Source organism: Oryzias melastigma, linkage group LG10, assembly GCF_002922805.2.
Source record: "Oryzias melastigma strain HK-1 linkage group LG10, ASM292280v2, whole genome shotgun sequence".
NCBI lineage: Eukaryota > Metazoa > Chordata > Actinopteri > Beloniformes > Adrianichthyidae > Oryzias > Oryzias melastigma.
This window is the reverse complement of record NC_050521.1, coordinates 22,576,786-22,600,474: the sequence shown is the minus strand read 5'-3', so window position 1 is coordinate 22,600,474 and position 23,689 is coordinate 22,576,786. Positions and strand designations below refer to the sequence as shown.

General features: G+C 38.9%; 1 protein-coding gene across 3 annotated transcripts in view; it reads right to left on the bottom strand.

Annotated features, from left to right (window-relative positions):
* Positions 1–23,689, bottom strand: part of nrg2b (neuregulin 2b) — a 68,103-nt gene that overhangs the window by 17,835 nt on the left and 26,579 nt on the right. Inside the window, exons 2-6 of one of the 3 annotated variants that reach the window (XM_024283000.2) lie at positions 17,291–17,453; positions 16,727–16,845; positions 15,046–15,169; positions 7,444–7,502; positions 4,881–4,904 (exon numbers count right to left, since the gene is read on the bottom strand). In XM_024283000.2, coding sequence (XP_024138768.1) covers positions 4,881–4,904; positions 7,444–7,502; positions 15,046–15,169; positions 16,727–16,845; positions 17,291–17,453 — 489 coding nt within the window. Of the gene's footprint in view, positions 1–4,499; positions 4,524–4,880; positions 4,905–7,443; positions 7,503–15,045; positions 15,170–16,726; positions 16,846–17,290; positions 17,454–23,689 lie in introns of all 3 variants that reach the window. The other 2 variants (XM_024282999.2, XM_024283001.2) reach the window with 2 other exon arrangements.

The window sequence follows — 23,689 nt, the reverse complement described above, 5'->3', positions numbered from 1 at the left end:
CCACTAACATACACGACATCCGGCTTTTTCCTCCCCAGCAGAAGATCTGCATTCAGTCCCGAGCGTAATGACTCGGCATTAGTCACAGATAATTGCGCACTCCAGCTTCCACCTGTATTGATGTAAACATAACACCCAAACGGGTGCTGAACTGTGGGATAAAAACGCTCCTAAAAGAAGTTTTAATGCTGGGATTTTCAAATTAAGAAAACACAAATCAGTATCTTTGCATCGATATTTTTGTGCCTGCATTCTGTTGAAAGGTTTTACTGGTTTTATGTGAAGATAAACTATAAGAATGCCTTCTTTCATTTATTGTTTGTATTTATTTATTGCTCTGTAACCGGTTGAGCCGGGACCAGAGATACTAATTAGCTTCACCTCCTGGTGAAATGATAATAAAGATCCTTGAATCCTTCTTGCTGTAATATCAACTAAATTCAAATAATTTTTATGTTATTTCATTAAAAACCCATTCCGATCATCTTTTGATCTATTTTAAAAGCATTCTTGTAACCCTTGTGCTATCCTAGGCATGTTTACATTAAAAGTGGGGTCATCTGGACCCATAAGAGAGCACAAGGGTTCATTATGATTAGCATTTTTTTAGCCAAAATCATAAAACCTGTGTTGTTTTCTAGGACATAGCTTCTGCAGAGCTGCAGGACTTCCTTAGAAATCCATCGCTAAGTCGTGGGCAGCACTGTTGGTGTGGAGAAACCCCGCCCCCTCTTCCCCTTCCTCGGAGCAGGAAGCTTGAGCCCCGCCCAGCATATTTTCTACATCACAAATACAATCTTTTTTAAGCCTTAAATCACAACGATTTAAATAAAGAAATATTCCGAAATTTATTCTAAGCATAATTTTTTTTTTGCGTGTCCTCCATAATTAGAGATGAGCCACTAGAACACCTTCAAAACATCCAAAATACTGTTTTCTTTGGACTGGATCTTTAACTGAAATTAAATTTTATAATTCACACTAGTAGAAATTTCATTACAACTGAACAATTTTTAAGTCAAGTTGCTACTTCACAAGGCACCTTTAAAAACCAACTCCAATGAAAATCCTCTTTTTGGTGTTTTTAACACGTTCTTGAATTGTTTTTCTCATAATGGAGGGCAAATAATTTAAAATTAAAACCGTTTTGAGTATTTCTTTATTTAAATTGTGATAGATCAGGATCAGATGAAAACTCATGGCTTGAAAAAGTTCACTTAGGGCGGGCCAAAGTCTCCCTTCGCCGCTGCTCGCCTTTTTTTATGCTAATATTAGCTTGGGCTTGTGAGGTGCTATAAGCTAGTAGGAGAGAGAGTAAACAATTAGCGTAGCTAAATTTTGTGCTAATAGTCCCGCCCACAACCTAGAGGCAAATTTCTAATAAGTTCTTGCTGCGCTGTGGAAAATATTTCTTAAAAAAATGACAGATTTTTGAGTTTTTTTTTAACAAACGGCATCAACATAATTAATCTTATTTTTTTAGTAAAAAAATATAATTGGAGCGGCGTTCTCCTCTGGAAGGAGGTCTGAATTTCTGGCCCGCTGTGGTGGAACGCTCTCTTTTTGGAAGAACAGCGAGCACAACTGCACAATGAAAGGGGGGGCAATGAGCAGAACATGAAGGGGAAATCAGAGAAAGGGGGCAGTGGTGGGGAAGGAGGACGAAGAGGAAAACACAAAGACAAGGAGGAGAGGAAAGGAGCTGAGAGGGGGCCAGGGGGGGCACTTCAGGAGGAAACCTATGGGAGAAACAGGCCCCCCAAGAACCAAAGATGGCCTGAATTTGCCCCCTTATCTACTAACTGGATTAGAGAGGTCCTTGAGTTGTTAGTTTCAGCCAAATGAGCAGCCCCCCCAAGGCTAGCAACAACCTTTGAATGTCCTAAAGTTAAAATTAAAGCATCTAATTTGACTTTTATGCCGAAAAGTTGTTTAAAAGTTGCAGTCGGATAGCTTCTAACAAGCATAATCAAATAAATTTGTCATTTTTTACCCCCTGTCTGCTCCCACACACAGCTCCTGAATGGGGGGGGGTGAAGGAGGGAGCGGGAAGAGTCTCTAAATAAAGGGCCTCTGCAGGGAATGACAAGCCTACCAGAGCTTTGGCCCGGCATTGTGTGCGTGTCACAGGGTACAAGGATACAGAAAGGCGAGGGGAAACTGGAAGGCAACCTGGCTGGCTCAGTGAGGCCAGAAGTAATTGTGATTTAGGACAGGCAGGCTCTCCACTCTGACATTGAGCCAATGGAGGGCGTAATAATAAAGACAGCCTACGCCGTCCAGGCTTTTGCTCACTTTTTTTTTTTTTTTTTGGCATGCTCTGCAAAAATACTCACAGCCTGGACTTATATAACAGGCAGCTAACTAACAGAATTCAGGTGATGAACCAAACAAGGAAAAAAAAAAAACAGGTTCTTTATTTTACAATTTACAAAAGCGACAAACTTTTCTTAAATTCCATCCCTTTGAAGTGAATTTGGCTTTCTTTCATTGCCTGCTTTTCTAAAGCTGCTAAGGTTAAGAGGAGGAACGCATGCAGAGATAGGAGGTTAAGCCTTAGTCACATGCACCCAACGGGGGCCCATAGAGGATCGTACTTCTTACTCCACGCAATTGTTACGCATGTAGTAAGTGTATTGTGAAGTATAAGTAAGGATAATGAACGTTGTAACATACTGGTCCTTACACCAGACTCTAGTCATTGGTAAAGTGCACTTACTGGCTCCTACATTCACACCGGGAATTTAAGAAATTGCACATTCTTGAATGCATTTTCAACATGTGGTGTTCACAATCGATGAGCAGGGAGGAGAGTCTTCTGTTTTTTTCTTTATACTATTTACTAGCACACGTCTGCCACCAACAGTTGGTGCAAATGGTTGAAATGATGCTAAACTTGTGAATCTTGCTCCAGGTTTTTTCTTTCAAATATATGAAAGACTAAACTACTAAAATGACAATCTAGTGCCCTGGATTTTAAAAGCACCGTGCTCACTTTTTTTTCTTTTGCTTTTCTAAACGCCGGCTATGACGTCACTGATTTCACAAAATGAAAATAGAATCAATACAAACATTTCACAGTGTCTATTTGTGACTCCACTGTGTTCTGATGATACAAATGTGGATGGTTTATTAAAAAACTCAATTTAAACAACTTATTTTTTTTTTGACCGCAATGCATTGTGGTCTATATTTGCTAATCTAGTGAGCATTGATTCACGCTAGTTATTCGCAAAGACTTCTGTGAAATTTTTAATGCCCTCGATTTTGGAGTTGTGGGTTTGGACAGCATGAATGCACTATATAGGGAGTAGGGAAGGAATTCGGACATAGCCTTGATGTCAAACCACAATTATTAATTTCTCCTTCATGATCCATTTTCAAATGGTTGGTACTTCCGTGACTTAAAGGGGACCGTCAGTCATTCATTACTACCACATTTAAACTCCTGATTGGTCAAAGATCTACCTGGTCTAATTTTTAATGAATGGGTGCACGTTTTGTACATATAGTAGGGCTGGGTGATATTGATCATTTGGGCATTGATCCGATCCGATACTGGTCAATATTGCCAATATTGTTCCAACACTAATATTTTTCGTAAATGTTGTGGATGTGACATGAACCTAAAAATCTCCATTGTTTTCAATTGCCACAAATTTTTTCTTTTCTTTCTTGTTTCAGTTTAACTTTTTAAAATTACTTTAATAATAATAATAAAAAAAAAAAATTAGGACAATATTTTCAGTGAAATGGAAAACAGTTTATTAAAATTTAGGTCCTTTTTTCAGATACAGAAAAGTTTCGAACAGAAGTGGAAGTTTTGATATTTGTGGGCTGATACTCGATACCGATCCCGACTTGAGATCGATACTATGGATATTTTAGATCGATCCGCGCAGCTCTGACATGAAGCACAAAACTCGTTATAGAAACTTGCGAGAATTTTGAACACAGACGCCAAAAATGTACATTTACGTAGACTTTTTTTGGAAGTGGTTGCTTGAACTTGCATTTCTAAGGGCGGTGTAAACGTAGCTTAACAGTCGGGCTGCACACATGGAGCGCACTCTTTATGTGAACAGCACTTTGAGCTCCTTGCTAGGATTTGGCGGTGGAACAAATGAAAAATCTACATGACATTCCTGACTCACCTTCTTATGTGTTGTGTGAGTATTTGCTATAACCTGTCGCCCATAGCATCTCAGTTGCAAAAATGTGTTTGAATATTTTCACTCTACGGGCTCACCGAGCAGCCTACAACCGTGATATTTTGTGCAGGACACCCATACAGGTTTGTCCATATCCACCCGCAAGGGCAGTTGTGACTAAGGCTTAAGGAGTCTTAAGTCCAGGTTAGTGGGCAGTAGAAGAAGAGGGACAGACTGAGAGAGACCCAGCTACTGGCTTTAGAAAGAGGATGGCACAATAATGTGTGATCGTGAGAGGACTTTGGCAAACCATTTAAGCACAGCAAAATGAATAATAATGTTCCATACCCATAAATTCAATTTTGAGAAGCTCTGCCAGCGCAGAAAGTTGTCATGGTAAAAAGAAAGAGACACAGGGTCAGGTGTAATGTCCACTTTGGAGAACTATGTCCATGTCCTGTATGTGCTGAATCAGGGTAATTAGTGCCATCAGTCATGGTGATTGACAGCTGTACCGTCTAGTAACAGACAGACAACTCAGACAGCCTCAGCTCTGTGACCCCAGAAAAAGGCGGGGAGAACAACAACTCTGAACCTAACGGAAATAAGAGGGAAAAAAAAAGCAGAAAATAAACCCAAAGGTAGTAAGAAAGAGAACCAGGCAGGCAGGAGAGGCATGCAGAGACAGACACGGTCAAAGACAGCAAGACAAAAAGCCACATCACTTACTGCTATATTTACTAGACCTCATTTCTGGAGTAAACAACATTGGACGGAAATATAGAAACAAAACAAAATGAAAAAAAGGAAACAAAAGATAAAAAGCAGTGAGTTACTGTCAAACATAAAAACACACTACAGTTAATGAGGTTGGCACAGCAAATGGGGGCGGGTGCTTTGACTCGTTTGACGAATGGCAAGTTTGTGCCTTTGTATCGATTGCAGAAAACCTCTTGTATAGCACTTTGCTACACTACTGCTTTGTACAGCTATTATAACCCTTCATATAATTTACAGGGAAATCATCCTAACATTCCCAATTTTCACTACTTTGCATGCATTACTGCCAATAAATAAATAGAGAGGGACTTCTTTCAAACCTGGACCAAAATAATGTGCTTGCTTTTGGGTTATAAACCAACACAGTGCAAAATAAAACCACGTGGACACACTACAGAATGGAGACACAACTTGATGTTGGAGTCAAACAGGAATGAACGTTACATAAAGCAAGAGATCATTACTGCTCAGCACTGAAGTTTGGAAGAGCAGCTAAGCAAGACAACATGGCATGAAGCAAGACTGTTTAATGTCTGGAAACAGGAGGAAGTGGGTCATTTTCATCCCTCTGTTTTGGCTCTGTGTGATTACTTGGACAGCACTGAAAGAATGGCAGTAGAGACGAGGGACGAAGCCAAACACAAAAGAGATCTTTTAACTGTTAATTCTTTATGCAAAACTCTTGCCATTTTTTTTTTTTTTGTTTCTTGTCTCAGGATGCCAACAGTCAACAGATTTTTTGTGTTTCCACTTTCACTGTCCATGCAATCACTAAAGAGTGACAAAACACACCCCATTTGCATCCCTGTCATTTCAAAGTAAAATACAACATTTTGGGAAATCAACTTATTTGCCTTTTTGCCGCAAGTCCCAAAAGGGATTTTTGTTAAGGCTAATCAAAGACTAAAAAGAAAACAGAACGTTTTTAAACATTTGTGTGTTTTAAAACAGAACTTTTAGCACCTAAAGTTTTTTTAATGTTTTTGCATCAAAATCTACAGCTTTCATAGAATTAAAAAAGACATTTAAAGCTCGACAATGTTTTCCTAAAACTTACTAATCCATCAGCGGAGTCACTTTACGTTTGAATTGGATCCTTTAAACCAACTATTGATGCTATCACCAACATAATACAAAGCAAACGCTACATCAGCTAAAAGTATTAAATTGTACAGTTGTTTAGATAAGTTGTAAGTGTCTTTAATGTTGGCGTAATCTCATTGCTAGCGTAGCTTAGCTTTTGCTGTGGAAACAAAGTAAAACTTAGTAAAGTTAAAAGATTTGATTTAATCACAAAACTACATAAAAGAGACTAATAAGTGAACTACATAAGCATTAAATTACATTATATCCTTACTTGATACTCTACTGTACCAGCTCAGTTCCATCTAGCTGCTAGCTACAAACTATTTGTTCTCACGGCAGCAAATAAGGTCACTTCCCAAAATGCTAAAATGTTCCATTTATTTAACAACCATCGCTTGATAAGATAATAAAAAATGCATCTGTGAACACAATAAGAATCAATCTTTAAAAGTTTAAGTACCATAAAAACATGCTGTGAGGTGAATTTTACTGGATGATCCATGGTTACTCAGAAAAAACTGTATGCAGCTCATAGTTTTGTGTCTTTATTGTAACGTAAGCAAAAACCGTTTAAGTTGTCCTGATGTCCTTAAATTTATTTCCAAAAATGCTGTAAAACTTCAATACTGAGTTGGAATTTGAGCATATTATACATTTTAGTGTCTTATTCCTGCCAAATCGCTCCTAATTTCCTTTTAGACCACTTGTTCTTCATTTAATGAACAAGAGCTGTTTAATGAACAATATAAGAAGGGCTTTAAAGGATCATACAAAAGCTCTAAAAGCTCTAAAAAAAAAAAACACTTTTATTTGAAAAAAAGGAGCACGTTTAGGAGTCAGGACAAAAGCTTTTGTTCACACGTTTTCTCCCTGATTGTCTCCTTTTACTGCTAGAAAGCAAATCAGCACCAATGGACCATTCACAAAGAAAACTGAAACTGTGATTCAAAGAAAGCAAGTTACTCTTTTTTTCCTGTTGATTATGGTAATTCTTAGTCTCCTCTGTTCTGTGTGTTCTCTGGATCAAGCCACAGCAAATGTTCTTAAAGTCCAATTAAAAAGTTCAACAATTTTTTTTATAAAAAAGGAAAGATTAGAATATGAAAAGAGGGAACTTATCGCTTATTGAGTTTACAATTTAGGGTGTTGGTAGTTTACAATAAATGAGAAATTTTAAGTCTCACATTTCTTGATTGGTCGTCTCTGATCAAAAGAAGAACACAACAGAGGATCCAAGGGAGGCAGGAAGAGGAGCAGTCATGCAAACACCCCCTCACACATTCACACACACACACACGTCGACTTCAATGAAACAGAATTGTAACGTTGAATACACAAACATTCAGCATGTCCACCATCCAACCCCTCCAATGTAGCATGCAGCATCTCAATGGGAAAGGAGACAGACAAGAGCAAATGGACATACTGTAGAAACCGGCCATGACGGAGTTTTCACAGCGGTCCCCCGTATAGTCATTGGGACACCTGATGGAGGGAAAATGAGACACAGACGGGAGAGAAGGGGAGACAGGGAAGGGGTTAAGGATACAGAGGGGAAAGGAGGGACAGAACGGTGGGGAGGAGAGGAAGTAGATAAGGGAGGGAAGGAGAGAGACACAAGAGAGCAGAGAGATGAGGGATTAGAAACAGCACAATCCACCAACTACAGAGAGAGATGACCTGCATACTATGACATCAGCGCCGTTGGTTTGACACAGCGACAGCTCAGACATCAGCACAGTCATGAGGGTCACGGCACGATGGGGCAGGATATATAGGAAGGGTTAAACGTACAGCTGTTAACCTCTAACCCCTCTCAAACTCTACCAGATGAGCAAACAAAGATACTCACAACTGCCTGACTCATTGCTCTTTTATAGTGACTTTAATGCTAAACTAAAATAAAATAAAGTGATTGGATTCAAGGTAAAACCAAAACTACAGTTTATTTGGAGGAAAAACCTTTAATTGTAAGCACTGACTGTATATAAAAACTGGACCAAGAAATAGTTTGCATTCGGCTCCAAACAAACGCCGTCCCCATTTTCCCCCAATATGGACGTCGCCATTTTGGAACCAGAAACTGTCAGTAAGCAGGGATTGGTACGAGTCGGCTGTTTCTATGGCAACCACCTTCGCCAATCAGGAGTGAGCTTGTTGGAAATCGACACCCCTACCACTTAACCACACAAAATCTGCCCACCAAAGGTTTTGAACATTCAACGGTAAACTACATACTTTTATTGAGGCAATTTATACCTTGCGTATCCTGCACTACAAACAAAATATCAAGAAAAAAAAACAGAATTAGCAAGAACATGTTAAAAAATTGTATCAGAGCAAGAACAGTTATTCTGAAAAATATGAGTAATAGCTGTTTATTTATTTACTGTTTCTATATATGCATGTATTTATGTATTTTTATGTAACTTTTATTTATCCACTTAAGACAGATTAAGAGAAAACTCTGACTTTTTTTCTTTTGAGAAAGAAAAAAATAAGTAGCTACAGGAGACACTTGAGCCTCGTTTCCAGTAAGCGGTCCAGTAAGGTTCGGTATAGTAAGGAAAGCAACAACAACGAAGGTCATCCAGAAGTTCGTCTTTTTATTGCTTTTCTTCTGGTACATCGTGTATAACAGGAATATAATAAAAGAAGATTGCGGGCCAGATTGCTTACAAAAGTTGGAAATGTTAGCTTAAATTACCACTACATTGGTGCTATCTAATGTCGTCATCACCTCCTGCCAATCAACAGGTGGCTACAGCAGCTCCGCTCCAATCATTTTGTTCCACTTTTTAATGGACCTATAACGGATGGGTGCCCCCCAAGAAGTACAGTTTGGTACTGCTTAATGGGTCAATTTTACAATGGAAAAAAATCAAAACACCGGACCAGATCGCTTAGTGAAAACAAGCCTTTAGAAACAAAATCTGGATAAAACAGCAGCTACACAGACAGTCATTAAAATAATCAAATGATTAATATCATAAAACTATTTTTTTATGGGATTTTAGCTTTTTGGGACCACCAGGTACTTCCTGTTTGGAACATGAAGAATCCAGTTCTCATATACAGTCAATGGATGGAACCAGAAATTGTCAATAAGCAGTGATTGGTCCGAGTCAGTCTGAGTCAGAGTTTCTATGGCAACCACTCTCACCAATCAGGAGTGAGCTTGTTGGAAGTCCCCCCCCCCCTCCCCCAACACGTGACTACACAAAATCTGTCAAACGTGTTGAATGTTTGACGTGAGATCGCATGCTTTTATAGCAGGCTCTGATTGGCCAGTTTATACCTTGAATAACTAGCACTACAAAACGAACTGTCATAAAAAAATAGCTTTATGTTAAAAACGGTAGCAGAACAAGAAAGGTTATTCTGACAAATAGTTTATTTCTCAATAGAATGCTATGGGATTTGGCCTTTTGGAACCAACGGGTACTTCCTGTTTGAAACATGAAGGTGGAGAGATCACTGTCCAGTTCTTATATACATTCAATGCTTATGACAATCAAATGACTCCTTTTTTATCCATTAAACCACACACATGGCTCCTGAAAAGCAGGACAATCAATTGAAACCAGCACCCACTTCTGTCTTTCCTTTTTCAAACACACTTAGGAATGCCGAGTAGGAGAGCACTCAGATGCTGCATTAGCAAAAAATTTCAACACAAGGTCTGTGAATAATAAATCAATCTGACTGACGTGGTCGGCCATTGCAGTAATCGTTACAGGCTAGAAAGTAAAACTAGATTTATGACCCAATTTATTAATACCTAGACCCGTTTATTTGTTTCTGAACCTTTCTGTCTAATGACAAATTATTCCTAATCTTATTTGAATATTCTGTTAACATCTAAAATGGACATTTTATTTGCCAATGTGGCACACTCATTGTGGACAAACAGAGCTAAAAGCGTGCAGATAAATATTCTTTTTCAGAATCAGAAAGTTGATTTGAAGCAATAAAAATAAACTAAACAAAAAAGCAAACAAAGAAAATAAATTTATATCAAATCCTAGTTTAGGAATAAAGTCGTAAATTGATAAAATAAAAAAGAAACACCTTTTTTTTTGTCTGCTTTCCTTTTGTTGGTGAGAAAATACTAAAGATATAAAATGTGATCACTGTGGAGCAGTGGTTAGCACCGCTGCCTCACAAAAACATGCTTTGTAGGTTAATTGGTTTCTTTAAATTGTCCCCAGGTGTGAATCTTAGTTTGTATCCATGCAACAGACTGTTTCACCTTCGCCCAATAGAGCTGTGATAGGTTTAGATAATGTATAGATAGATGTGATCACCAGTCAACTGCTACCTTTGGTGTTCAGATTTCTCAATTAAGCGAAAATAGAAAATAAAAGACAAAAAGTTGCTTCTCTTCAGAGGCAACCGCAGTAGTTAGATCAGGGTTTGGTTTGGGGTATAAATTATTGCAGTCGTCCACATGCAGCTGTGGAGACTGATGTTTTGTCTCTGGATGGATGTGGAGCTGTCAGCGATAACAGTGGATGAATGTGATTCATACTCCAGCATGAGCCATCAAACTCACACTACTCACACTTGAACGGGAGCCTCTCGTGCTTTTATGTATCCGATTGTCTCGCCGTTCATCCAATTAAACATTCCAGATCCTTATGTCAAACATAATAACATGTCACAATCCCCAGAGAGTGCTTTCAGATCTGAAATGTCTTCTTTGGGAGCTTTGATAATAGGAGCGCTGGCTTTTATCCTGCCACCCAAAAATCGGTCTCATCCTGTAATTGAAAGTACGACCAGTTTTCACTGCAATCGAATGAAAGATGGGCGTGAGAGAGAAACGGTCCCGACATTACAGAGCATAACAGATGGCAACAATCGACCACCTTCTTATAATATTATGGGTGCGCCGATATGAAAGTCCCACAGGATGACAGAGACTCTTCAGCCTGCATTTAACCTCACTGTCCTCCTTTTTTTTTGCAGTTCCTGGTCAACAGTTTAAACTGTAAGCTTGCATGCACTTTCCATTGAACTGACTGGGTATCCTTTTCTCCTCTTTCTCACCACTAAAGAGACAACTTCCATTTTGAATCAATTACAGCAAAACCCCTCAGTAGAGCCCACTCAGCAATTTCCAACAGAGATATAAATAGAGCTGAGAGAAAGAGGTGGGAGAAGCGGCCCTTCACCGACAAAGCTTTTACTGTACATCCTCTCTTCTCTCTCCATCTTTTAGCCTCCTCTCCTTCTACCTTCATGCTTTTTTTTATCTGCCTGTACTTGCTTCTTTCCTTTTCCTTCCTCAACGTTTCTGTTTTTTAGATCAGAGAATTAGCTGGGAAGAAGTAAAGCCGGCACAAAATTTACCCCCAATCCTGCGGATGACAGCAAAGCCTTTCACTCATTTAGAGACATTCATTAAAACAATCAAATATTATATTAATGAAAAAGAAGGGGATAAGAAATACATACAGACAACCATTGACATTATTTTAAGGAATCAATACTTGGCCAAATTGATGGTATTTGTAGATTGGATTAAATCTGCTTTATTGATTTAACTGGGAAATTTTTCATTTTTGAGCATTTGTTGAGAATTCAAATAATTTCATTAGCTATCATCCTTAGAGAACCGAGAGATCCAGGAGCCTGTCCAAGCAGACACAGATGCAAACATTGAATGTATATGAGAACTGGACTGAGTGAAGAATCACCCCTTGCGTACCAAACAGGAAGTACCCGGCGGTTTAAAGAAGCCAAAATACTGTAGATTTATATTCAGAAAAAAAGCTATTCATTCCTTATATTTGTCAGAATATTCCACATTTTTCAACTTTTTTTTGATAATCCTATTTTTTTTTCTTGCTATTTTTTTCATTCACTGCTTACCAACAACATCTGGATCCAACATGGTGGTGTCCATATCACGAAAAAATGGCAACTGAATTGACTTGATTTAGTTGAAGCCGTAAGCCGTTTTCTACGGGTGTTGTCACACTCACTCAGTCCAGTTCTTACAAATGTTCAATGAATTGCACCCATTGACTGTATATGAGAACTGGTCTGAGTCAACGTTTCTATACCAATCTCCAATCAGGAGTGAGCTTGTTCGAAGGCCACACCCCTACCACCTGAAAGAAGGCGACAGAAAATGTGTCAAATATTTTGAATGTGGGGGGACAGCATTCCACATACTTTTATTGAAACATCTGATTGGCCAGTTTATAAATTGAATAACATTTAAACAGAAAAAAATGTCATTAAAAAATAGGATTAGCATAAAACATTCTAAAAAGAATTAGCAGAGTAAGAATGGTTATTCTAAAAAATATAACAGCAGGTTAGAGAGATATAGTATTACCTTTCCATCAGACTCATTTTGACAGGTGACCTTTGACCTGCACATTCCAAAGTGATAACGTAGCAATTTGATATAAACTTTATATAAACTTTATATCAAATCGATATAAACTTTATATCAAATTGTTATGTCATCACTTTGGAATGTGCAGGTCAAAGGTCACCTGTCAAAATGAGTCTGATGGAAAGGTAATACTATATCTCTCTCAGGGTAATAGCTGTTTATTTCTCAATAGAAGTCTATGGCCTTGTTTCCACTGAGCGTTACGGTACTGTATTTTTAAGCGTTTCCATTGTAAAATGGACCCATTAAACAATACCCAACTGTACCTCTTGAGGGCCGCCATCGCTGTAGGTCCATTGGAAAGTGGAATGGAACAGTTGGGACAGAGCCGCTGTAGCAATCCGTTGATTGGCAGAAAGTGAAGACATTAGAAAGCACCGCCAATAAAGTGCTCATTTAAGCTAACATTTCCAACGTTTGCTAGCTTGTTACAGCCGTATTCTTCTTAACCGCCCGCAATCTACGTTTAAACATTAAACTCCTGTAATTCAGAAGTACCAGAAGTAAAGCAATAAAAAGACGAGCTGCTGGATGACCTCCATTGTGGCTTTTCTAGTCGTCGCACTACAATGACGCAATGACACACTAACGTCCTACACCATGCATATGCAGTGAAAACAAAACGCTCAGTGGAACTGAGTAGAAATGCTCACCAGAATTGAGACTAGAACGCACCATACCATTCCTTGTTGTACCGTGGCGGACCAGACCGCTCAGTGGAAACGAGACTTATGGGATTTTAGCTTTTTGGAACCAATGGGTATTTCCTGGGGACACTCAGTCCAGTTCCCATATGCAGTCAACAAATAGCAAATGCATATTGGACCAAATTCCATCCATTTCTAGGAGTAGAAAAGGCTATTACTAAAATGTCTATCAAAAATTATGACACAACAAGTGAGAATAAATCTGGAATATTATTTAGTTCAAGACACTTATATAGAAACCTGCTTAACTAGATAAGTAATTGATTGGATGGTTTGGAAAACCAGATCAATATTCACTTTTTGTGTGATTGGACGTCTGAATTAAATTTCTGTAACAGGAACACAAACTTCTAATCCCTGATCATAAAGGCTGAGCCATATGTGAGTACTAATGACTAGAATAACTCTGCTTTATTTCTTTAATCAGTTTCATCTCTTGTTTTCATGCCCTTCTGAACAAACTTCCATCTCTTCATCACCAATTTTGGAGTAGAGCATTCATCCTACCCTCAAGAAAAAGCTGGAAGTAAATCTAGAACTTAATTAACCCTTTAACACCGGAGCTTCAGCCACAGTGTTGACGTTTCTGGAACTACAAACTAATTGATTGTTTATGCTATTAATGTAATTACAATGGATTTAGAAGAGGAGAAAAGCAGCTTTGCGCTGATATGTAATGATTGACGGTAACAAAAAGCAACTGATGCTGACGTTACTACTGTAAAGTGCTCCATATTGGTGTAAAGCTACTTTTCTCAGCTTCGCATCTGTTGGAATTGCGTAAACGGTCAAAAAGTTACGGTAGTTCAAAAAGTGCATGTTATTCCAACACCGACAGCTCCGGTGTTAAAGGGGTAAATGCGAATTTCATTTTTCGCACTTGTTTGATGTTTGTTTTGGCACGTATTGCCCCATCCCCCAATCAAACAATCTACACATGTGCTAACAGCTTTAGATTTCCCTGAAAATTTGCTTCACTCTCAACAGCACAATGTGAAAGCAGATGAAAATAAACAAAAATGTGAATTTAATCCCCTTCCTTCTAAATTGAACCAACAACCCTAAACTATCCTGATCTGAATGCATCCAAAGAGATTACGTAAAATCCTTTGGAAGCAAAGGGAGAGGTAAATGACTTCTGAAATCCTGTGCATCAGCAAATATTATCATATATTATACAAAACCATTAGCTACAATTAATGTGCGCGGTTAGCAATTGGGGTAATGGCGCGCCTCCATTAAAAGCTTAATAAAAAATAACTTTATTGCAAATAGGTGTAGAACAGCGGAGTACTGACATCCTTCTTACCTGTTGTCTTCCTTGCAGGGCGACCCCAGTTTGCAAAGTGTTTCATGGTTAAAAGCCAAAAGAATGACCATCAAGCTGCTAATGAACCGTGTCAGCAGGACATCCCGTTCAGCTTCTCACTGCCTGATATACAGTATCCTTTGCAACACCAGAAAGTTCTTTAACACACTCTTTAAAAGTGAGGGAAAACAAATATCTGGTCTCCCAAACATAGATTTGCATGTTAGTCTGCAAAAACGATCCTTCATTATCTAAAGGGAATGAACAATCCTCTCACTCCTTCACTCACACTTTATTGAAGTGACCCTTTCACTGCAGAAAACAAGGACTTTTGAATGAGAACGTACAACAAAAGTGCAAGTAAAAGAGCTACGACAGCAATCTGCTCTGGGTGTCTGTGGAAGTTGTTCAAGAGTGAAAACAAGCCTTCAGACATGCCGGCTCGGTGAGACACACTGCAGGCATGTATGTGGAAAAGCTTGTGACAGGGAACAGAGGACGAGGAGGTGCAGGGAGCAGTGACACAGACAGACAGACAGGTGGAGGGAGTCACTGCACAGTGATGCTGAGCGAGTGGGACTAACGAGGAGGCAGACTTACTTGCAGGACAGGTGATTTATACCATGTATGAAGTAACAATCTCCTCCATTGACGCAGTACGCTTTCTCTGAGTCGTTGCAGCGCCTCGCATGACTTACACCTGGAGAAGGGTTGGTGGTAGTCACTGGGACAAGCACACGGAAAGAGCATCATGATTACGAACACAATATCTTATTGTTACATTAATCAACCCCCCTCCCCCCAGTCAAATCAGTCAGATTTGTGCTTTCTGCTGCTTATTCAGGGAGGAAATAAAGGTCAAGATTCAAAAATGAATTATTTTAAGACTATCTGTCATCCAAGTTAAAGTAGCAGCAGCTGAAATTTGTTCTCCACTTTTGACTCATCCCCTGGGGGAGCGGTAAGCTGCAGACACAGCTGCACACAGGAACTATTTGGTGGTTTAACCCTCCAATCCAACCTCTTAATACTAAGTGTGAATTTGGGAGGCATTGTGCCCCAGTTTTCAAGTTTTTAGGAAGACTCAACCATAGATTTGAACCCACAACCTTACAATCTCAGGGTAGACACTCTACCACTAGGCCACATGGCTACAGCTCCTTTTAAATTATTAAGAAAGGAAATCCTCAAATCTTTCACATTTACAGTCAACTTTAGTAAGACCTGATTTAGTTTTTACTTTTACTCATTTATTTTTATGTTTTTATGTAAACTATAAACTATAAACTTTGGATAAAAGTTTCAATTTGATGAAATAAATCAGTTCAACACAGGATATAATGTATATACCATGACTAATGATTTAAAATAAACACAGGCGGAATTTGTACATTTAACTATACATTTTTTTACTTTTTGGGGGGAGACAGAAAGATTGGTCCAATTAAAATCAGTTTATATGTTTCTTGAATTTATTCTGAATTTTCTGAGTTAATATTGATTCCATTTCAATTCATATTTTACCAAACCAAAGACAGGGTGTGTAACTGAAAATCAAGACACCGTTATTTTCATTTTATCTGACATTACCCCTGAATTTCAGATAGGCTAAGTTTATAACAGCTAAGGAAAAGCTACTTAAAAACCTACTCTAATAAAAAAAATAGTTTTTTGTGTTTTTAATATGTTTTTGTGGCATTTTTTGCTGATGGACGACATATATTTAAAAATGAGAGGCAAATGTCAAATAAAATATTGCCCCTCTTCAGTTTTTTAAATTTTAGTATGAAAATCCAAATCATACAAATCATAATTAATCATAGTCATATTTAAAAGACCACTGGGAACGCTTTTAAAATAGATTCAAACAAGATCGGAGTGGATTTCTAATAGAGGAACAGACTTAACGTCAGTCCAGTTAAACATATTTGAAGCTTTTGGAGACAAATTTATTTGCTAAAACTGCCAACAGCAAATTAAAAAAGAGGGTGGGACAGGAAATTACATCAGACGATGACAGGAAGTAGAAAAAACAATTCCAAATAGCAAAAGAGGGATGTAAATAAAGCCAACATGCTATACAGAACCAGAAGAGGTACTGTTCCAATCATGGCAGACTCTTGTGATATTTGTTTTTTTTGTTGTTGTTTTTTTGTTTTCTCCACAACCAGAGTTTGTAGAAAAAGCACAAGTTTGGTGCTTTCCTTTGTTTTTGATTTTGTCTGACAGATTTAATGAAATCAGAAGCAGTTCAGATTGACAGAAATGAGAAGTTGCTTACAGATCTGCACGGTGATTATACTTGTGGCATTTTCCTGCCCAAGTGAGTTTTCGGCTACACAAGTGTAGTTTCCGGAGTCTTCCAGGCGGACTCGACTAATCTGCACCTTTGAGTTTTTTCTTGGACGGCAACAGGCAGACAAAGAGACAGAACATATTGTTACAAAATTGGCAAAAAAGATTCAATTTTTTTAAATTCATAAAGTCACAGGTGTAGATATTGTAATTTAACGAAAGCAGCAAAAATCTCAGGAAAAAAAGAGTTTTAAATATTGTTGATGTGGTCTTAAAATATTATCAATCCATAAATATATTGAGTATCACTCAATAATTGTTTACATGAATAAAGCCAGTTTATTTACCGACATCTGAGCTTGAATTTATAAAAAATTCTAAAAATATAATCAATTTTTAGATCAAACATTGAATGAATAGTTTTTTGGATGAGACAATAACACCATAAGGATGTGTTAAATAATGTTTCAGTATGTAACTAAAGCAACCATGAGAATGCTAAAAAACGAAAAGTTTGAACTGAAGAAAATTTCCAGACAGAGAGACTCACTTGTTGGTTTTTATTTTGAGGTCTCTGCCTTTCTGAAGCTCACGCCCATCTTTGTACCAGCGGAAGGAAGGGCTGGGGTTCCCCAAGGCCTCGCACTTCAAGTACAGCTTGTCCCCTTCCATCAGTGACTGGCCTCGCATCAGCCGCAGCTTGGGAGCCGAAGCTGGACATTGTGAAACAGAATTTGAAGGGAGAGAGAGGAGAGAAAATTCAAAAATGCAAGAAGGGAAACTATAAAAGAAAATATGTTTTTGTTTTAATGAAAAAAATGATGCAAATTGTATTGAGTTAAAGAAGAAACTCTTTGTGTTTCATGTTCTGGATCTGAAAGCGATAATGTACTATATTTACAATAAAACTAGTCTGAAGGTCGACATTTATATTCTAAAATATGACAGGTGCTCACAGGTGCTCACCCCCACATCTGAGATATAGTCTTGTTTTACGTTTCTTTTGAAGGACATTTTTGTGTGTCAGCACAAGCAGACCACAAGAGGCAGTACAGCACAAAACAGGGTTGGGGTTTCTCAGCATTCACTCTGTGAAATGTGTTTGCCTGCCTTATTGCTTAGAAGATGCAAAACTTTAAAAAGTAAAAAAGATTTTTCACAGTGGTTTGTTCTGAGCTGTAAAGAAGACCACCATCATTTTCTGCTCCAAAAGGATAGTAATAGTAGGCAGCAGTGGATGCAGTTTATTTTTTCCTCAACGAATCCGAGTTCTTCCCCTACCCCTACGGCTTCTCACTACCCATCCAATTGTAGGGGCATTTGGAGGAGTAGGGGTGACTGAAATTGTTTTTTAAGGGGCTGCGAATCCCTTCGCCGCATTGCGCTGTGAGAAACTAATTTCTTCCCATGGTTGTGCTCTGAAGCAGGGATTTGACATTTTTATGTTAGTAATGACTTTTTGATTAAGCAAGACTTTTGAAAGTTATAAATCCGATGTAATGTGTTTTCCGAGCACTAGCAGCTACGCCCTAACGTAGATTGCTTGGACATTTAGCAACATTTAGCTTTGCATTAGTCAGGGGGTTAGACTGGCTCTTTTGGGACTTTTGGATGTCCACTGATGATGATGATGTCATCTTTTATGGCCTCGCGGGACTTTCAGAAGTCCACTGAGGATGATGTCATCATTTTATAGCCTTGCGGAAACTAAGCAGGCCGGTCGCTGGGACCAGACCACCTTCTTTTTTCTGTGAATATAACCCTCAGGTTGTGCAGCTCTTGTTTTTATATATGTATATTTGGGACATTAGCCGTCCAACCGGGCTTTATAAGGTTGAGGACAACGATTAATAAAAAAGACGAACACTTGAGCCCCAAACTTCGCATTGTCATGAGTTTTTGTTGCCATCTTCTTTTTTTTGCTCAGTTCCTGGGTCTTTGCACAACCTGTGAACGTTACAGCTTGGAGGGCTAATTGGAGGGCTATGGAGAAGCCGTAGGGGTAGGGGAAAACTTCGGACTCTGCATTACTTCACACTACAAGTTTTTTGAAAAACCTAGGCATGAAACTATTTGCCATAATGCTGCTTCTTAAGAAGGGAGCTGTTGGTTTTGGGTTGGCCGGACACATGTATGATTGTAGAGAGGCCGCAGGAGCGCAGGTGTGTCTTGCAGTTCCCTTGAGAAACCCTAAGGCCGAATCTGAATTCTTCCCCTACAGCTTCTCCCTACCCCTACATTTAGCCCTCCAAACAGAGAGTTATGAAAGAATATTGTCTTCAAATTTGGACGTTACATTGACGTTACGTGACAATATGAATAGTCGCCGGTCAGCTACATAAGTATGAAGCTGCTGGCGTTCGGAAATACATAACAACATCGGTTTTATAACTTCAAAATGGTTATGCTAAAACAAAAAGTCATTGCTTACATTTAAATGTAAACTTCAGTGCTCCAGAGCACACCCACATGAAGTAAAGCACTTGTCTGCGGTACAGTGTAACACGGCCCACCCTACCGGCAGAGGGATACAGAACTCAAAGTCACTTTGCACTACCCTTAAAAAACTTATTTCGGACACCCCTACCGCTTTAAATGAGGGGTAGGGAGAAGACGTAGGGGAAGAATTTGGATTTGGCCTGACACTAACTACAAGGGACATTGTGAAAATGAAACATATGATTGTCATATTTAGCGTATCGTGAAGTTTTGTAGCGATAATGTAAGTTGCATGCACTCATGAGGCTGTAGTATGGCAGCTTTAAACCACATCTTTGCTGTTAATAAGGTGCGAGTACTGGTCCCCTACTGACTATACAGATAGAGTGTGCATGTAATAAGTAAGTAGCTGTAGGATATCAACAAATTTAACTCTGATTACCAGTCAGGGAAATCCCAGTTTGTGATTGGGGTGAAAAAAAAAGAAAAATCTGTATTTACTGCCTGTGTCTCAACTACTTCACCCTTGGGTCGAATCTGAATACTTCCCCTACCCCTACGGCTTCTCCCTACCCCTCCAATTGTTGGGATATTTGAAGGGGTAGGGTTGTCCGAAATAGTTTTTTTAAGGGCTAACGCTAGCAGCTCTGCGCTAATGTAGCTGACTGTCAACTATTGATGACATCATCGAGTGGGAGTAACATCAGAAAACGAAGACACTATTTTTCCATAACTCCATTTGAAGAACTAAATGTGAGGGTAGGGAGAAGTTGTAGGGGTAGGGGAAAAAATTGGATTCTGCCTTACTCTTGTATTTATTTAGAATTTCGCCCAATAAAAAATTATGTACAAGAGCATTTTCGCTGAAAGAATTCTAACTGGCCAGCACAAAATCAAGTCTCATCTGTGTAATGCATCGAAAACAACGTAGGTAAATGACATTAAACCAACATGCTGATTTATGCTTTTTTTATGTTTACATTATTTGTATGTGTATTTGTTTCACCATTCCTGAGTTTTATAATAAACTATTTAATATGATTCAGTATTTTTTGCTTGTTTTAAACTCCTATAAATACACATTTCCTTTTGAAAGTGATAGCACTTGAAATATTTTTTCCAACTAAACAACAATCCTGCAGCGAAGCTTGGCCAAAAAGGTCTTCCCTCCACACAAAATGTACATGCCAACAAAGATCCTCAAGTCTAAATGCTCCTCACATCCATAGACCCACATGCACATAAGTATAGTAAGGCGCTTCGGTGAGGTATGAATCCTGAAAAGCAAACTTTAAGCTTACAAAAAAAAAAAAAAAAAAAAAAGGAAAATCCTGCCTCAGAAACTCTCTGCAGTAGACTTTCACAGCGTAACAATGTGTGTACGTGAGTGCATGTGCCGGCGCTCCATCTGTCCCTGGAGACGCTCACGCTCCCTAAAAACTACAACAGACTGCATCACTGACACCAGTGCAGGCAGCACAAGCACAAGCTAAAGCAAAGAGACAACTAAGCACCATCTAGTGTGCTTATACTTACATACACACCCACACGCTCAGCGTGCGATTTTCCCCCCACATGCCTTAGTGCATTAACATAACCGAACACACACAACCACACAGCTGTGATAAAAAAAAAAAAAAAAACTGGTTGATGCAAGACAGCAGCTGTGTAGACGGCAACCCTTCCTTCATGCCTCTCTCAAAAATAGATGCAGCAGTTGCACTTGAGAATATGCATCAATATTAAAAGATGTGGGTCAGTATGCATGAGTACATCTCGACTGTCCTGCAAACATACCAAACACCCTCTGCTGCTGGTTTTGTCCAGCTTTCATGTCTTTCTCCATGCAGGAAACCGCTGCAGAACAACAGCTAATTCTGATGAATGATCAACTTTTTATCACAATAAATGAAGGCATTTTGACTTTTATCAAACAGCATTGACGCACAGTGAAATTGTGTATGCAAAGATCTTGAAATGAAAGAATATTTTTCAGGCTGCTCCAGAACATCTTGATTAATGTCCATACTTGGCAATGTTTGTGACAAAAATTGCACAGTTATTTGATGCATGATGGTTTAATCTGAATCCCATTATAATAAAATCAATGTTTTCTTTTTTCTCTCTCTTTTTCTCTGACCAGTCAAAATAGAAACATTTTTCAAGTTCTGCCAGGGAATTGGAGCACAACTGCACTATGCTTTTTGCACAAGAAAAAAAAAATGTCAACCGCTCGGAGCAAACATCACTCTCTGTGTTGTTAGATGTGTCAGTCACTGCAGATTAGTTGGCTACAAAATACCCCCCTCTTGAGATGACGCAAAAAGGCTGGCCATATTTGTTTTTCAGTAAATCCAAAATGTCAAAGCTGCAGTTTTGCAGTAGAAAAGTGTGTCTGCACCGAAACCTCAAAACACTTGATTTTCTTGGGTTTCACTGAATGAAATCAAATTAACATTTGTGTATTTTTACTTAATACCTCAATACAGGGAATTACTTTTTTTTTCAAGATTTAAAAATATCTTATCAAATATTAGCAGCTTCTTTTTAAGACTCGTGTGTTTGATGACAGAAAAAAAATACAGAAGCAACGTGAGAAAATTACTAAAGAATGTTAAAAAAAAGACATACATTACACACCAAACAGCTAGGAAGATTTAAGTCGGGTGCTTAAATCCTGCTCTTGTGAGATTTATCCATAAAAAATTTAGTGACTGTCCCTGACAGCCACTGTTGGTGAGTAAATCCCCACCCTTCAAATGTAAATCATCCCAGCATCGCCATCCCTCATTCCACATCTGCAGGCTTCTATTGAGTTATGCAGAGGAAACCTTGTTATCACCATACTTTTTCTGCTAATATAGTGTTTTCTTAAATAGATAACAACAAGGACTGGATACAAAGATGAGTCACTGGTGGTGCAACACTACAATCCATCAAAGGTCTTATCCAAATCAATTCTGTGAGGATTGTGCCATCTAGTTTGGATTCCATCTATCCATCTTCTAAACCTACTGAATCCCCTTTGGAGTCCGAGGGGGTTGCTGGAGCCTATCCCCAAAGGCGGGGCACACTGTATAATAGAACTGGACTGAGTGTTACGACACCCATAGAAAATGGCTTACTTCCAGCTCCAATGAAATGAAGTCAATTCAGCCACCTTTTCCTTTTTTTTTCAGGAGTGAGCTTGTTGGAAGTCCACACCCCTTCCACTGAACGTGAGTATGGGAAAATCTGTTAATCAGATGTTTTGAACAGTGGATGTGAGGACCTTCAGGTACCACATACTATATTAAAGGGTAACCAAACAGGGAAGTTGGAGGCTGACTCCACCCACAGGTGAAATGTGAAAATCCAGTCAGAAGGGCGGGGCTTGGGTCTGTTATCATTACAGGAGCTGCAGATTATGACGTAGAACTTCTGAAACTTACATGGTTTGACCAATCACAAAATTCAACTGTAATACCTTGATTCAACCTGTAGGGGGCAGCACACAGACGGTTTATGACTATATTCTCAAGATTTGAACAAGTTTATTTCAATTTATCTAAAATTTGGCAATGACCAACAAACAACACTTTTAAGGCCCCGTTAATTGCAGTCAATAGATAAAAAAAGTTGATTTAGCCAGCAGAACAAGAATATTTATTGTGACAAACACAATGATATCTGTTTATTTCTCAATTAAAGTCTGATGGAGGACTCATACCAGACATAATTTCTGCGATGGGCGTGGCAGGACTCAGCTTTCGGCACGTGACATTTTCAGTAACAAGATTAAAAGGGTAGAAGAAGAGATCCGATATGACTGTGGCTGCATTTTCTGTATGCGGAAGCAAATCGGCTGCACCGCTCTCCCGCATGCGTGAACCACACGTCACTTCCGCTAAAGCATTTTACGGTCTTTGGACCGTAACAGCAATCATATCCTCGTAGGACGTTAATATAGCACTTAAAATGTTTATCATAGTGAAAACATTCACTTATTGTTGAAAAAACGAAAAGAAAAAGACACGTTAAGGATCAGGACCTTACGATCTTGCAGTGACTACAACGGACTACAAATGTTTTCTTCTTCTGCAGTTTTACATGACGGCAGTTTACTCCCTAAGCTAAGAGAATACGGCGCCACTTCAAGACACTTTATTTTATCCGGTAATCCAAATATGTTATTGACGGTAACTCTGTGGCTTTTTTTCGAACTGTAATCCAGTCAGGAGAAGCTCTCGGTTGTTAAGAAAAACATAAATTCTTGTGATCAAGGAGTTTTACTGTTTGAAAATGACTCTGTCGTATAGTAGGTGAAAAGCGGAAGTGACGTATGGTCCGCGCATGCGGGGTAAGCGGTGCAACCGATTTGCTTCTGCATACAGAAAATGCAGCCACTGAACTTCCATCCATTTTCTTGGCCATGGGGTTACCGTAGACCAGGGGTCTCAAGCTCAAATCAGCCGGGGGCCGCTGGAGGCGGAATCTAGTTGAGGCCGGGCCGCATCAGGATTTTCATAAG